Below are 17416 nucleotides of genomic sequence, written 5' to 3' on the forward strand. Positions count from 1 at the left end.
CAAAATCTCAGGAAAAAAAAAAAAAAGGCTCATCGCTGCTTTGAATCCTCCCCCAAATGTTCACCTTTTTTTTTTTTTAGGTCCTCTGACCCTGAACCAGCATTCCAAGTGCCAGAGATCTCCTGCTTGCAGGTATATTTCAGTTTTTGCCAGTACTTGCAAGAAAAAAAAAAAAAACATAACCCAATTGGAAGCTGCAATGTCAGTTTATGATGATGTCACAGCTTTCCCAGGGGCCACACTGTTTTGCCAGTCTGCAATTCTTGCAAGGGAGTTTCAAAATGAAAGCTCAGAAATCAGTGGTCCTTGGAGCTTAGAGTTCCACAGTGTAACTACATAGGATCACCTGGTGTAAACAGGATAGGAAATACAAAAACAAAACACACACACACACACACAGTATGGATTGCCGATTTAATAAAACAGTTCCCCAAGATATTTAGTGAAAGAGGTTCATCCCACTCAGTCCTGCCGCTGCTTCTTCATCAATAGAACAGAAACTGCCCACAACCAAAACAAAAATCTTTCTGGAGAGCTGAACCATGTGCAGATACACTGAGCTGCAGAATTGCAACCCAGGTCTCTCACTCTGGGGAAGATACACATGGGTTCTTAACGGCTTCATTTGATATTTGAATCTGAAAATGTAAATAGGTTCACAGATAGAAAATGACCTAAAATTTGCATCCACTGCAGAATAGAAAAGTAACAAGATCCGCAGTGCTCCCATAATGACTGTCCTGTTTCTTTTGCACACAGGGTATTGGTGCCGGGAGGGTTGCAACTTCAAAAGCCCCAGCGTGTGGCAACTGTGACAGCAAATGACCACAACCTGTACTGCTTATTCCCTCTGTGAATTTCACCTGGAGAGGACAGGTTGTTGCCGCTGCTGTGTGAATTTCATGTCAGATCACATTGGATATGATTACGCAGCTCAGTCCATAGGTTTTCTTCTGAAGTCCAGCAGCCCACTGCTCATTCTTACTACCAGAGGCAGAGAAGTACTAGGGAGAACTTATAGCATGAACTGATTCTAAGCACTTAACCAAGGATTTAAATGTCCTGTCCAACCCCCTTAATGACCGAATATGGTCCTATAGTATGTCCCCCTCCTGACGTAGATATCCATATTCTGTCATCTACGTCAGGAGCACAATCAGAATCTCTGATAGGGGAGGGCAGGTAAACACTTCACACACCGACGTAGCGTCATGCAACGCAGCGTCTTCATGATGTCACTGTGTCACATGGCAGCACATTGCCATGTCTACGCGTCACCAATGCCACGTGACAGCGCGTGGTCATGGCAACGCATCATGTGACGTCGCATCACCATGACTATGCAACGTCACACGACGCAGATGAGGAGGGCTGCTCATCCCCACAGCAATCAGTTCATTGCCGTGGGGAAGAGCGCTGTGCCTCTATAAGTGCAATACCAATTCTTGGGGGGTGCAAATGCACCCTTGAACCCCCTCTGTTTGTGCTGATTGACGTCATCAAGGAGAGGTACAGAGACTGGGCAGGAGAGAGAGACAGAGACTGGGCAGGAGAGAGGGACAGAGACTGGGCAGGAGAGAGGGACAGAGACTGGGCAGGAGAGAGGGACAGAGACTGGGCAGGAGAGACAGACAGAGACTGGGCAGGAGAGACAGACAGAAACTGGGCAGGAGAGACAGACAGAAACTGGGCAGGAGAGACAGACAGAGACTGGGCAGGAGAGACAGACAGAGACTGGGCAGGAGAGAGAGACAGAGACTGGGCAGGAGAGAGAGACAGAGACTGGGCAGGAGAGAGAGACAGAGACTGGGCAGGAGAGAGAGACAGAGACTGGGCAGGAGAGAGAGACAGAGACTGGGCAGGAGAGATACAGACTGAGCAGGAGAGAGACAGACTGAGCAGGAGAGAGACAGAGACTGGGCAGGAGAGACAGACAGAGACTGGGCAGGAGAGAGAGACAGAGACTGGGCAGGAGAGAGAGACAGAGACTAGGCAGGAGAGAGAGACAGAGACTGGGCAGGAGAGAGAGACAGAGACTGGGCAGGAGAGATACAGACTGAGCAGGAGAGAGACAGAGACTGGGCAGGAGAGACAGACAGAGACTGGGCAGGAGAGAGAGACAGAGACTGGGCAGGAGAGAGAGACAGAGACTAGGCAGGAGAGAGAGACAGAGACTGGGCAGGAGAGAGAGACAGAGACTGGGCAGGAGAGATACAGACTGAGCAGGAGAGAGACAGAGACTGTTTCAGAGAGACACAGAGAGAGACTGCTTCTCTCTGGGACTCCTCTGCGCAGCTGTCCCAGACTGGTGGCTGGCCAGGCAGGATTAATTCAGAAGCAGGGACCCCTGCAGAGTTAATCCTCCCAGGCCCCTTTTTGTTTTCTGGGCAGTGATCTGGCGGCCGCAGATGAACCCGGCACCGAGAACAGCAAGTCTTTCTACATCTGTATGTTACTACAGTCCAATATTGGACTACCCCTTCACATGCCAGCGTGTTCAAGAGGATGGGGGTGGTATGTGGTATACAGTATTTAGGTTTAATGATCAGCAGAAACAGTCCTTTTAATTAAGCCTGTTTGCCTTATTTACTATAATGTAAACATGGAGTATTATAATGATAATAAAAAGTTGTACAGGCAGTCCTCGTTTTACAACGAATGACTTATCCAACGCTATGCAATGCATACCTATGTTCATTTTTACAACGCCAAAACGGCTTATCCAACGCTCTTACGATGCTTTGCAAAGTTGTTCATGTGTATATAATATATATATTATACTATATTATATTATATAATATATTATATATAATACAGTATATGCACTATATAATTTATGTGTGTGCTGCATATCTTATTGGTGCGTAAAATATTTTGTGTATTTTAGTGTTAAAAATGCCTTCAGGAACGGAACCTTTCATTTAAACAGTGTTCCTATGGGAAAACGTGTTTCGCTTTACAACGTTTCGCTATCCAACGCCATTTTGAGTAACGCATTGAGTCGGATAACCGAGGACTGCCTGTATATGGTATAAGTATGGCCTTAAATTACTCAGATAATCTAATTACCTGAAACATTAACTAAGAGACCAATAAGAAATACATTGTGAACACTGAAAACAGACAGATGAGTAAAAGAGGTACAGTAAAAATAACATGATGACAAACCGGTGAAAAGTAATTTTCCATTGAGTATATAGTGGTGCTTATACAATGCATCTCTCACTTCTCCCTTCCTATCCCTGGTAAACCACTCTTGCCAAAAGTATGCTCTCTGACACAATGTAATTACAGCTGTACTTGCCTGCTGACCTATGGCAGATTTCTCATGATTTATCTGAGGATCTCTTTGGATTTGTGAAATAAATTGTTTTTACAGTGGCTATCATAAATCACTTGTACACAGATGCAAGGAGACAGACGCACAGAGACAGACGCACAGAGACAGACGCACAGAGACAGACGCACAGAGACAGACGCACAGAGACAGACGCACAGAGACAGACGCACAGAGACAGACGCACAGAGACAGACGCACACACTGCAGGATAAAAGAGAAAACAATGTCTAAAAATAGGCCATGTGTAGCTGGACAGTTACCAAATAATTAATTTAAGGAAAATGAAGAGGATCTGTGTTTTTAGGTCAGTTGAAGCAAAGGCATGTCTTGTTCCTAACTGCAGTTCTGAGTCTTCTGTAATGTTAACTATTCACCACCTGGTGGTGCTGTTGTATTTTCACTGTATTCCCTAGAAAAACTCTGAATTACTTCCTTGTGAGTAATGGTCACTCACTGCTCTGGGCAGCAAGAGGGTACAAGTAAAGGTGCAGCCTTTTAAGGAGCAATCCCTGCAACACCCTACTACTGTACATGTGAGTCTGTTTAAATAAATCCGTGCTGTGGTGTTAGATCATACCTACTGCAATTTATTACAATTATTATTAAACTCAATGCCATTTTAATGAGTTTTAATATACCGAGCATCGTGTGATTTCTATAGCAAGATTTAGCGCTTCCCCAGCAGCGCAAGAGTTTTGTAACACTTTCCTGTTTGTGATCATTTGTTGCCAATTTTACCAGCAGTTTGAGCTGCAAAACTGTAACAATAGATAATGTTACCTTAGTAATATAAGAATACATTGTAGCTGCTGAGCTACACTGACTGAAGGATTAATTGAAACTGAAAGGCAGCCATTTAGTTAACTCTGGGAAGCAGGATTTTGCGGATCAATCACAGGAGAATCAAATCGATAGGCAGCTTAGGTAATTTGTTTTCAATGAAGGTATCAAAGGCTGTGTTTATTAAAACAAAAAGTACATATTTTGTTTTTAAGTGTCACTTGGCTTGCTTCTTTAAAATATACAGAGATTCCAATACTGCACCTGATGTGAAAAACTAAATATCAAAATGACACTAACAAATATCGCAGAACATATATAATACACTTTGAGGAGGTTATTGGAGATCTGACTCACATAAAACAAGGAACACATAGCAACAACGCCAAACTTCAAGTGATAATAGCTTGGTTATAAAGTATTTCTTGAAAGTTTATGATAGCTATTTTTAAGTCCACAGGATTCACCAAGGTTAGGGGGCCGCATATGCCCCCCAGCCTCCCCTCACTGCCCCTCTCCCTCATAAGCTGCACCCACTGCCCCTCTCCCTCCCAGCTGCACCCACTGCCCCTCTCCCTCCCAGCTGCACCCACTGCCCCTCTCCCTCCCAGCTGCACCCACTGCCCCTCTCCCTCCCAGCTGCACCCACTGCCCCTCTCCCTCCCAGCTGTACCCACTGCCCCTCCCTCCCAGCTGCACCCACTGCCCCTCTCCCTCCCAGCTGCACCCACTGCCCCTCTCCCTCCCAGCTGCACCCACTGCCCCTCTCCCTCCCAGCTGCACCCACTGCCCCTCTCCCTCCCAGCTGCACCCACTGCCCCTCTCCCTCCCAGCTGCACCCACTGCCCCTCTCCCTCCAAGCTGCACTCACTGCCCCTCTCCCTCCCAGCTGCACCCACTGCCCATCTCCCTCCCAGCTACACCCACTGCCCCTCTCCCTGCCAGCTGCACACAATGCCCTTGTCTCTCCTATCTGCACCTACTTCCCCTCTGGCTATTTCTCCTCCTGCAGACACAGTATTGTAGGAACAGTGTAAGCTCTACAGTGCAGGAGACAATCATTTAAAAATGTAAACTATTATATTTATAATTATACAGACAGACATCTTTCTAGTCCAAGGTTAAAACAAGGGTTATTTAAAGCAGATTCTCATATTTTTAAATCTTCCCATTTCCATTAGGCCAGAGAGAGAGGGGGGTGTCTCCTACCTTCTCCGTTGCAGCCCTCCTCCTGCAGTGTTGTGTTGTCATTGCGCCGTGACGCTGCAGGAGGGAGGCCCCCAAAGTCTTGGTGCCTAGGGGCCTTAGAGGGTCTTAATCTGGCACTGTGTGGCTCCCTAGCCGTTCTGCATTCAGCACAGCGCCTTGAAGACCTGAGCAGTACATAGTTCAAGGGAATATATGGCTTGTGTCGCAGGACTTAATCTTGGCCTGTTCTCCCCTCACCAGAGCCTCTTCTGTCACTAGAGCCTCATCATCAACTGTGTCTGTCAGACTTCAATGTGACTGTGGGAGTCGGGCAGCTTACTCTCTATCTGAATCTGTATATTCTACTTATTTAATCTCTCTCCGACTCTGGAACTCAGGGTATAATCTTCCGTGAGAAGTTTTGCTACCTCCTCTGCATGAAACTCTGCCTGCCATATATCCCTAAAAATAGGAATAGATTTTGCTTTACTTTCTGTAAAAAATGACAGTGCATGTTTGCATTTTCTATTTTTAAAGGGGAAAAAAGAAAAGAAAGGAAAACCGTGTGCTACACATAATATAAAAATGCATCTCGGCTACAACTCCTCGTATAATTTGCATAATTTCAATAAAAGACTAAATAGAAGTGCAGGAAAAAAAGTGGGTCCAGTATGGGAGCCTACATTCATAGTGGTACACAAAGCAATCCCTTTTAGCAGTAGAAATACTACATTTTATATCCCCCCCCCTTCACCCCCACTAATTATTTTTCAGTTATGTGCAAATGTAACATTTCTTCCCCACAAGAAGCACACACAAAATCCCAGGGAAATAAAGACCCTACATTAAATAGCATCCAATTTCAGAAGGAAACCCAAACCCTGCATTGGACCAAACTTCCTATTTATGACATCACTTGATTTGGTCGGGTTTCTGCTTTTCCCACTAGAGGCCACGTCCAAGGAATGTAACATATAATGGTTTCAATCACACACCACAACGCTGGGATTCAGTAATAATATGTTCTCTCGCCTAAACCACATCACTGGAAAGGGTTAAAGAAACAATCCAAGGGGTTTTTTTCTTGTTAATACAGACTTGAAGCAGGGGGTCTCGGGAGCTGAACCCCATTCTCAGCTCTGGGGACCCCCTGCTTCCGGAGATACTCACTGCCGTAGTGGGTGCCGGGAGACACTCTAGGGTTCACATTATGGCCGCTTTTCAAAAGCTCCCGGGCTCTGGAGGCCAATAGAAAGCTGTGACATCACCTGGTGCGTCTTCCTATTGGCCCATGTGACCGGGGCTTTAAACGGCAGGAGATACCGGCACCCCCCCCCCCCCCTTCGGAGGCAAGTATTTCTGGAAGCAGGTGTTCCCCGGAGCTGAAATTCATGGGGTTCAGCCCTGGGGACCCCTTGCTTCAAACATGTACGAGGAAAAAAAAGGGGGGGGGGGGGCTTGGATCGTTTTTTTAAGTGAGTCTCAACAGGGAAAAGCTAAAAACCAGGAATTTTAAAAATTAAGAAAATTGTTGGGACACCGGGACTTTAACGAAAATCCGGGGCATTTGCTCATCCTAGTTAAAGGACTAAATTAATTTTCCTGCTTTTAACAACATTTGTGAATCCTCTCAATCCCACAGAAATCACAATTTATGCCCACTCCGAAACTAGCCATTCAAAGAATTGGATATCCGCATCAATCACACTACCAGCCAGTTTTACTATGGTCGACTTTAATCCTTCCATCCCAGAGGGGCCTGCAATGTGATTTGCTGCAGGCTCTTGTGTTAGCAAAGGGATTAAGAGTCCTCGAGCAAATGGATGTGAGCAGCCCGTCTCATTCCTACTCGGGGATAAATGGTTCAGGACCACGTATAAACTGATCTAGTGATGGGGATAGAGTATACAGGCATACCCCGCATTAACGTACGCAATGGCTCCAGAGCATGTATGTAAAGCGAAAATATACTTAAAGTGAAGTACTGCCTTTTCTCACTTCAGTAGAGGTAGGGAGCCGGTATTGCTGTTCAGGATGTGCCCGTGTCCTACTCATAGGCGCATGCGCAAGCTGCTGTTTTCCAATTGGTCGAGGGGAATCAGCGCGTCACACAACTACGGCGGTCTGCAGGGCTGAATTGTCCGTACTTGCGAAGCGAGCGCACGGACACAGGGGAATGGTGCTATTGTAAATATGTCCGTACTCGCGAGGGTCCGTAAAGTGAAGGTCCGTATAGCCGGGCATGCCTGTACATCCAATTTATTATATCATTTATCTCATTTTTACTTATTGAACATATTACTGTCATCATTAGTTGAACTGGTACTTATGTGGTATTACAGACTTATCTGTACTTTAGTTTGATACATTTAGGTTGAATACCGCTCAAATTAAAGCTGCAGTTCAAACTAACATTTAAAATAAATAAATAAATAATATATATATATATATATATATATATATTTATATATATATATATATATATATATTTATATTTATTTTGTTCCTATTCATCAATTTGCATCAATACAATCTGCATACTGACAAGTGATTAGTTAAGCTGCAGATCAATCTGTTCTCCTGGAGTCGATCGCTTGCTCAGAGTTATTTAATTCAGCATTTTGGGCAATGTAGTCCTGGAATATGATTGACTGGGCAGTTACTAGATACAATTGGTGCACTGCTAGAGAGAGGGCGGGGCTCAGGAGCCAGAGCCAATCAGAAGGGGAAGGGGCTGTCACTTTGGAAATGCTTCCTACATTAGAAACATTACAAATGACTTTAAAACATTCTTTTTTTTTCATTGTTTAAATGCTACAAGTATTTTCTCATAGAACAGAACTGATTTATTAAAAAAAACACACATGTAGGATATTGCTTGAACTGCTGCTTTAAACGACATACAGTATGTTTATAATATCTACAGTACATAGAGCTGATATACAGGATTGTGGCTTAGAAGTGTATTAAGAAGTCTGTGACCAACTTACTTGGTGCATTCTTCCAATGACTGTACCAGCATCTGCTGGAAAGAAAAGATCTCTTCCAGGTTCCCCATTAAATAAGAAGTACTTGTGGGATTGAGCCTAAAGGGAAAAAACAAACAAAAGCACTGGTAATAAACAGAACATGCTGCATGTAGGAATCCACAGTATTATGTGCGCCAGTCATTGTGCTGCAGAGCAGTGTGTGCGCCAGTCATTGTGCTGCAGAGCAGTGTGTGCGCCAGTCATTGTGCTGCAGAGCAGTGTGTGCGCCAGTCATTGTGCTGCAGAGCAGTGTGTGCGCCAGTCATTGTGCTGCAGAGCAGTGTGCGCGCCAGTCATTGTGCTGCAGAGCAGTGTGCGCGCCAGTCATTGTGCTGCAGAGCAGTGTGCGCGCCAGTCATTGTGCTGCAGAGCAGTGTGCGCGCCAGTCATTGTGCTGCAGAGCAGTGTGCGCGCCAGTCATTGTGCTGCAGAGCAGTGTGCGCGCCAGTCATTGTGCTGCAGAGCAGTGTGCGCGCCCAGGGCCGCTGACAGATCTCTAGACTAGTTACTTCTGGGGGGCCCCTCACCCCCGTTACTTCTGGGGGCCCCCTTACCACACACCCCCTCCTCCCCCCAGTCGGCAGTATTGCGATCCTCCATTTCAAACCGACGAGCCCCCCCTCCATTTCACACCTTATGAGCCCACTCTATTTCCCCCCTCTTCCCATGTTTTTTCTCTCCCGTCAGTCTCACTCCCTCTTCCTCAATCACCCCCACACTCTCCCCACCACATGTATTCCTCTCCCCTGCGTCTCACTCTTACTCCCTCTTTACCTCACTCCCTCACCCCCTCTCACTTGCTCCCACCTTCTGTCAATTACCCCACTCTCACTTAATCCCACCCACCAAATACATATTAAAAAATCCCCCCTCTCCATATTTAAATCTCCCCCCACCCCTCCAATACATATATAAAAAACAGACTTACCGTGGGGATGGTCTCAGGCCGGGCCCAAAGGCTGCGGGTAGCCCGGCCGCTGACCGGCGCTGCAAGTTGGGCCCGACCTCTGGCCAGGCCGAGCTGCCGGGCCTCGCCTCTCCCTCACTGTGTCCCACGTGCTTCCACCGTCAGTGCGCGCCGGGCCTCCCTCTTTTGGCGGTGCGCACCGGAAGCCAGTTTACATCCGGAGCGCCGACGTCAGAAAGGGTCGTCGTGCACCAGAGTTGGAAACTCAGGAAACAGTGGGGGAGAGGCCTACAGGCAGCTGATGGAGAGCCGCGGCCGGCCGCAACCGGCAGCTGAGCCTGGCCAGAGGTCGGGTCCAACTTGTAGCGCCGACCGGCCCGGGCCCCCCGCAGCCTCCGAGCCCAGGACACCAGTTCCATCTGTCCCGTTGGCGGCCCTGTGTGCGCCAGTTATTGTGCTGCAGAGCAGTGTGTGCGCCAGTTATTGTGCTGCAGAGCAGTGTGTGCGCCAGTCATTGTGCTGCAGAGCAGTGTGTGCGCCAGTCATTGTGCTGCAGAGCAGTGTCTGCGCCAGTCATTGTGCTGCAGAGCAGTGTGTGCGCCAGTCATTGTGCTGCAGAGCAGTGTGTGCGCCAGTCATTGTGCTGCAGAGCAGTGTGTGCGCCAGTCATTGTGCTGCAGAGCAGTGTGTGCGCCAGTCATTGTGCTGCAGAGCAGTGTGTGCGCCGTCATTGTGCTGCAGAGCAGTGTGTGCGCCAGTCATTGTGCTGCAGAGCAGTGTGTGCGCCAGTCATTGTGCTGCAGAGCAGTGTGTGCACCAGTCATTGTGCTGCAGAGCAGTGTGTGCACCAGTCATTGTGCTGCAGAGCAGTGTGTGCGTCAGTCATTGTGCTGCAGAGCAGTGTGCGCCAGTTATTGTGCTGCAGAGCAGTGTGTGCGCCAATCATTGTGCTGCAGAGCAGTGTGTGCACCAGTCATTGTGCTGCAGAGCAGTGTGTGCGCCAGTCATTGTGCTGCAGAGCAGTGTGTGCGCCAGTTATTGTGCTGCAGAGCAGTGTGTGCGCCAGTCATTGTGCTGCAGAGCAGTGTGCGCCAGTTATTGTGCTGCAGAGCAGTGTGTGCGCCAGTCATTGTGCTGCAGAGCAGTGTGTGCGCCAGTCATTGTGCTGCAGAGCAGTGTGTGCGCCAGTCATTGTGCTGCAGAGCAGTGTGTGCGCCAGTCATTGTGCTGCAGAGCAGTGTGTGCGCCAGTCATTGTGCTGCAGAGCAGTGTGTGCGCCGTCATTGTGCTGCAGAGCAGTGTGCGCCAGTCATTGTGCTGCAGAGCAGTGTGTGCACCAGTCATTGTACTGCAGAGCAGTGTGTGCGCCAGTTATTGTGCTGCAGAGCAGTGTGTGCACCAGTCATTGTGCTGCAGAGCAGTGTGTGCGCCAGTCATTGTGCTGCAGAGCAGTGTGTGCACCAGTCATTGTGCTGCAGAGCAGTGTGTGCGTCAGTCATTGTGCTGCAGAGCAGTGTGCGCCAGTTATTGTGCTGCAGAGCAGTGTGTGCGCCAATCATTGTGCTGCAGAGCAGTGTGTGCACCAGTCATTGTGCTGCAGAGCAGTGTGTGCGCCAGTCATTGTGCTGCAGAGCAGTGTGTGCGCCAGTTATTGTGCTGCAGAGCAGTGTGTGCACCAGTCATTGTGCTGCAGAGCAGTGTGTGCGTCAGTCATTGTGCTGCAGAGCTGTGTGTGCACCAGTCATTGTGCTGCAGAGCAGTGTGTGCGCCAGTCATTGTGCTGCAGAGTAGTGTGTGCGCCAGTCATTGTGCTGCAGAGTAGTGTGTGCGCCAGTCATTGTGCTGCAGAGCAGTGTGTGCGCCAGTCATTGTGCTGCAGAGCAGTGTGCACCAGTCATTGTGCTGCAGAGCAGTGTGTGCAGTCATTGTGCTGCAGAGCAGTGTGTGCGCCAGTCATTGTGCTGCAGAGCAGTGTGCGCCAGTCATTGTGCTGCAGAGCAGTGTGCGTCAGTCATTGTGTTGCAGAGCAGTGTTACATGTATACAGAGCAACACTATGTAGGAGCAGGCCAACATACTGCAGCGCTATGCATGTACAGATCTTTGTGCATCAGAGCAGTAGTGTGTATGTACAGGTCAACATGTAAAAGCAATGCAAGGGATGACCGGTCATTGTATTGTAGGGTAATAGAGACAGAGCAGTAGAGAGTAAGATTTTGCTTATGATGTTTGTTTCACACAAATACAGAACTGCTAGGAATGCACAGGAATAGTATATTCTAGGAATATGAGGAGAGAGATAAATGAGGTCAGCTTACTTTTCACTAGTTTGTAAATGCCGCAGATAGTTGGAGAGTATGTTCTGTATTTCCTTAGAGTATTCATTTTCTGTTTCTAATATATTTTGCAGCACCTGTAATATAAACAAGACACAGCTTTACTGGAAAAGGATAGCAGAGACACACACACACATTCTGATTCTGTCTAATGGAATCTTTTATTCTATTAAATGCTTTATGCTGAAAGCTGCTATATTGAACAAAATACACATATTCAATATACATGTATATATTTTTTTTTGTATTGTGCCATCCATGTACATAGCGCATCACACACGTGCCAAAATATTAGGAGACATAATAGGAATAAGTGCCTCCGACATAAAAATATACATTAGAGACCCTGCCAAAAAGAGCCTACAATTTAAGTGGTAACTAGTGAGAACAGATGTGTGCGCACATACACGAGTATGTATCTATGCATATATGCAGTGGTTGACAAATCACCAAAAAATCTACTCGCCACCTAGTACCAAACGTGTGCTGCTTGGGCCAATATTTACTCGCCCGGGGGTTAAATCCACTCGCCCGGGGCGAGCAAATGTATAGGTTTGTCGAACACTGCATATATGTATAATATAACCAATAAATACTCTTTATATCAATACAAATATGTTGCTTTGCAAGTAGTGTCTTGTATGTTACTCCACTTATGAACAAAACGATAGTGTCAGAGAGAAAAGATGGGGATACTGGGAAAGTCTGTCATACAGGAAGAAGATTCGCCCTAGCAATCCCATGACCATTACTTTCTATTAAAAGCTTTGAAATTGCTGAGGATCGGCAGGGATGTGAGCAACATCTAACACACAAGTCTCTTAGTACATTTCTAGCTTTGATTGTTTAGCCAATTTTCATTTGCTCACAACTACTAACGAGTAACCAGTCTGCGCTTTTGCAAGATTTTGTAACTATATATACACATACATACAGTATATATTTTTTTTTTACAGAGTTAAAGGTTTAAATAAATAATCCTAATAAAGGAAACTTCTGTAGCTGTAAAGGTCCACGAGAGGAGATGACACAAGTCATGAAGGATGGCTGTGATTAAGAGGGGTTACCACTTTCCCATTAACTTCTACAGGATGGTCCCACACTCTAAATCAGGATAAACTTGCCATTAATTCAACTAGGTCCTAAAATGGATTGTGCCAACACCACACAGGTGAGCACATATTTTATAACAGCGAAGGTGAGAGGAGGCACAGGCTGCTCCAGGTGAAGAGATCCAGACTGTGGCTGGCGCTTCCTTGCAGCTGTGTATTTGCCTGACAGATAGCATGACGTTTACACATCTGTGATACAAAAACGTTCAGCGTTATACGGTTTTTGCGCAGTCTACATTTTGTTTGACCTGTGTCTGCATTGCCTGAGGCTGAAGAACAATTAACAAACACCAGTACCAGCTTCTTCATTTCCCACACACCAGGTACAGATTGAAAACTATACAAAGAACCTATACAGGTGATCCCTTTAGACCCCAAATTTAAGAAGAGAGTGAAATAAATGCGGAACATCACGCTGCAGAGCGACAGCGCGAGCTTTCCCAAGGAGATTTTTAATTTTGTATTTGGCGCGCGGCGACCGCGTCACGTGAGCGGTTCAGCCGACGAGGGCGAACCGCTCATGGCCACGCCTCCTGCCTGCAGTGCAGGTTCTGGGCGTGCGCATCGCCATAGTGACATCACGACCGAGCGCGCACGCACTGCCGGACGGACTATAAATCAAGGCCTAAAAGACCATGGGGAAAGGCAGGGTTGAGCAGCTGCCCGAGACATGTGAACAGGCCCACGCGGGGGTATTTTTATTTGCATTTTTGTATTAATGAACATCAACTTCACAAAGGTTAGAGAATTGTATTCAAATGGCCTGCTTGCAGCTGAAATCATCATAGTGAAGTTATAGAGGAGAATAAAGGCACCAACATGGTAAAGGGTGGCAATGCAGAAGCCAAAATCAACCTTGTACAAATACCGGGACATAGTATATTCCTTTGAAATGAAACAGACCAGATCACAGAAACATGAGAAGACGATCCACCATTCTCGAGTCCTGCCATAGCACTTAGCACCACATTACTGCACCACATGTACAAGTACGTGACTGTTTTCACAGTCTTGCTTTGCTATCTTTTCTTCAAGCAAATGAGTCACTTTGTAATTATAATGTAAAGTACATTTGCTAGAGTACGGGGTGTAAAGGGAAACTGCAAGTGCCCTATCGTAATTGGATTACAAAGTAAAAGATACAGTATAATGTTGCCTCCTAAATGCCACTTCATCTATCAGTGCACAGGCAGCTTGTATGCGGTCATACTTGCCAATCCCTTGTCTCAGTGTTGATAATAAATACATTACTTATGATCAATGTATGAAGACTTCGGACCTCATTTATCAGCTCTGGGATGTTTTAAGCTGCGACTGGACAACAATCATTAAAGGAACGCCTTGATGTTTCATTCTGTGACCACACTACTGCCTGTTCATTTCCCCTGAATGGCTCCATTCATCTGAATCTACACAGAGAGGAATAAGAGCATTTCTTGTTGCGAGTTCCATTCACTGTTGGGAACCTCATTGTTGACCCCAACAGTAAATCAGCTCCATTCTACCAAACCCGTGCGACTCTGAAATGTCACAGAGCAACCAGTTCGGCTTTAGCAAAGAAGACATTGGCTAGTTGGCACCTGCGGTCTTTAAAGTCAGTGAAAGGGAGTGTAGATTTGAAAGGAAGACGGAACTGCACTTGCAGCCGAGTGACACAAAACTGCACTACTTAAACGTCCTCTGTGAATGGGTGCGAAGAGATAACTGGAATGTATGAACATGCATTGAAAACGCATGTGCAGAGAGAGAGAGAGAGAGAGAGAGAGAGAGAGAGAGAGATATAAATATATATAAATATATATAGATATATATATAGAATTTGCATATTAGTTACATAGATGAGGTTTAAAAAAAAAAACAAAAAAACATATTTCCATCAAGTTCAACCTATGCTAAATGTAGACGACAGATACTTTATCCTATATTCGTACTTACAGCATATTGATCCAGAGGATGGCAAACAAAAAACCCCAGTGACATATCATCTAATGATGAGGGGAAAAATAAATTCCTTCCTGACTCCAAGAATTGGCAATCAGACTACACACTCAAATCAACATCCTTCCTATGTTTACTTATTACGTATATCCCTGTATAACTTTCCTTTCTAAAAGACGTCCAACCTTTTTTTGAACATATCTACTGTATCTGCCATCACAATCTCCATGAAGGTACCACGAATCCAGGGTTCTCCAAGTATAACCGTGACATCTACGCATACACAAAAAACTAGTGTGCTGCTATTCCATGTATTTTTTTTAATGCAACCGGCCACATGAATCAACAGAAAGCTCTGTAGACATTACCCTTCTCCCCCACAAAACATTAACATACTGAACATCCACCTATCTTCCGAAATTAAAAGTGAAGAGTTCAGTCTTTTTGTTGAACATTTCTGTGGTAAAATGCAAGTCAGGAGTGTTCATTTAAAAAGGCCAGCCAAACCTGGTGCCAAGGTCAGCTAATGCTGTTGAAGTGTTCAGACTCGTGATGTACCGGGTACCAGCGGAAATAAGAAGAATTACCCGGCCGTGTATCTGGAAATCCAGCCAGGTAGGTTTGGTGGGGGGAGGGGAGAGGCGGTGGAAGATGGCGGCAAGCACAGGGTGGTGGAGGCAGAGGAGGCGGACAGCAGCCAGCAACGGGAGGGACAGAAGGAGGACAGCAGCCGTCGGTGGAGAAAGAAGGAGGACGGTAGCCTGAGGCGGCGGGAGAAGACCATGTGAGCGGAGTAGGTGCATCCCCAGGAGGACGGTCGTCTCAGACTTCCGGTGTCAGCCGCTGCTACAGCGCGCTCCTCACCGGCCGTCCTCATGTGCCGCTCCTGCTCTGCTTCTCCCGCCACCATCGGCTGTCGTCCTTCCCGCCCTACACCTTCTATCTCTCACCTTCACCGGGCAGGTGAAATATGGCCGGGTACTTTTCAGCTAAATCACTAGTTCAGACACTAATTTTACAATTCATATTTACACGTTTAATGTTTCCATGCCAACCACATGAGCTGTAGTTTTACAATCTTTAATTTGTCTTCCCTTAACTTTTTTCATTACTATACATTACTTACATAGTAGTGTATATTGTATAAACTATTGTGTGAATCAGTTATAAAATAATTAGGCCATCAGCTAAATGTGGAATTTCACAGCACCTGTTGAAAATTATGCTAAAGGCGAATATTAGCTTGATAACCAGGATAAATAAGAGATAGATAGATAGACACGATCCCTTTAACACCATCTCCTGACAGACAGAACAGTCACTATAACCTCTCTCTCCATTTCATATCTACAGGCATACCCCGCTTTAAGTACACTCACTTTAAGTACACTCGCGAGTAAGTACATATCGCCCAATATGCAAACGGCAGCTCACGCATGCGCCAGTCATCACGTCCTGAACAGCAATACCGGCTCCCTACCTGTATCGAAGCTGTGCGCAAGCGGGGAGACTATAGAGCCTGTTACAAATGCGTTATTTAAATCAGTTATGCACGTATATAACGATTGCAGTACAGTACATGCATCAATAAGTGGGAAAATGTAGTGCTTCACTTTAAGTACATTTTCGCTTTACATACATGCTCCGGTCCCATTGCGTATGTTAATGTGGGGTATGCCTGTATTGATATAATGGACAATCAGGTCTTTGTTATTTTATTACTCTAATTTGTTTGTTAGTTTGTGGTTTTACTACTACAAGCCAATTCCAAAACTGATATGCACAAAATGCAACAAATCCATAACATGTCAAAAGATACCCAATATAAAAATGTCAAAGTCCCAAATTTATCCACAAACTGTAATAAAAAAAACCAGAATGCCAAAAAATAAGCTAAAAAAAAAACCAATCAAACGTATATCACAAGTCAAACACATCAGCCAATCAAAAAACAGAACATAAACCAATCACATACTACCAATAAATATCCGATCAAAAAAGCAAACGTTCCATAGGAATATTACCAGCCCAAAATAACATGTGCCCAAAACTCTGAGAGCCAAAATCTAGTGAAAATATATTGATGCACAAAAAGGTAGAAGTAAAAAGGATAATTTCCATTATATTTCTCCATTTCATTCTGCGTCTTTGTTACATTTTCAGCCAGTATTTTACACCAAAGCATAGACCACCAAGTCACCTCTCTTCCACCTCTCTTCTCCTTTCTCGTCTTAGCTGGATTCGGAATATTCTGGCTGCTCCCGGAGGACCCCATAACAACACAACCAATCTCTCTTTAGGAGCCCCATCCCTCATGTGCAGCGGAGATATTGCAGAGCGCAAGAACACTGCCCTGCTCTTAAACACAGAATACACAATCAATGCTACAAACGCTTTGAATGGCAAGGAGAGCTCAGCTGGGAGACATCGCAGGAACTGGGGGAAGGAAAACCATCTCAAAGACAGTTAACTAGTCTTTCACATGTAACGTGACATAAAACACAGAGCCTGAAGGCAAACCATCACTGACAAATATAGAATAGCTTATGCCAATATGACGTAGGGAAGGACTTTTTTTCCCCATTTTGTTACATCACCTCAAAGAAAACTTCTGTTACAAACTTAATACATGCGGTAGCAGGAGAAGGGGAGGGGGGGGGAATGAAAATATATTACTGTCTCCCCAACAGCCTCTAAAATGCCACGTCATCTCTGTGATAAAACAATTATAGCATTATAACTCCAGTGGGGCCACAGCAGCAAGATACCAATAACAAGGGGGTTTCT

At 45.7% G+C, this 17416-nt stretch overlaps 1 protein-coding gene across 2 annotated transcripts in view; it reads right to left on the reverse strand.

The window, feature by feature from the left end:
* Positions 1-17416, reverse strand: part of ARHGEF7 (Rho guanine nucleotide exchange factor 7) — a 184315-nt gene that overhangs the window by 69699 nt on the left and 97200 nt on the right. For both annotated transcript variants that reach the window (XM_075590690.1, XM_075590691.1), the window contains exons 7-8: positions 11562-11656; positions 8299-8394 (exon numbers count right to left, since the gene is read on the reverse strand). In XM_075590690.1, the coding sequence (XP_075446805.1) occupies positions 8299-8394; positions 11562-11656 (191 nt within the window). The remainder of the gene's footprint in view (positions 1-8298; positions 8395-11561; positions 11657-17416) is intronic.

The sequence above is a fragment of the Ascaphus truei genome, chromosome 3 (assembly GCF_040206685.1).
Source record: "Ascaphus truei isolate aAscTru1 chromosome 3, aAscTru1.hap1, whole genome shotgun sequence".
Classification (NCBI taxonomy): domain Eukaryota; kingdom Metazoa; phylum Chordata; class Amphibia; order Anura; family Ascaphidae; genus Ascaphus; species Ascaphus truei.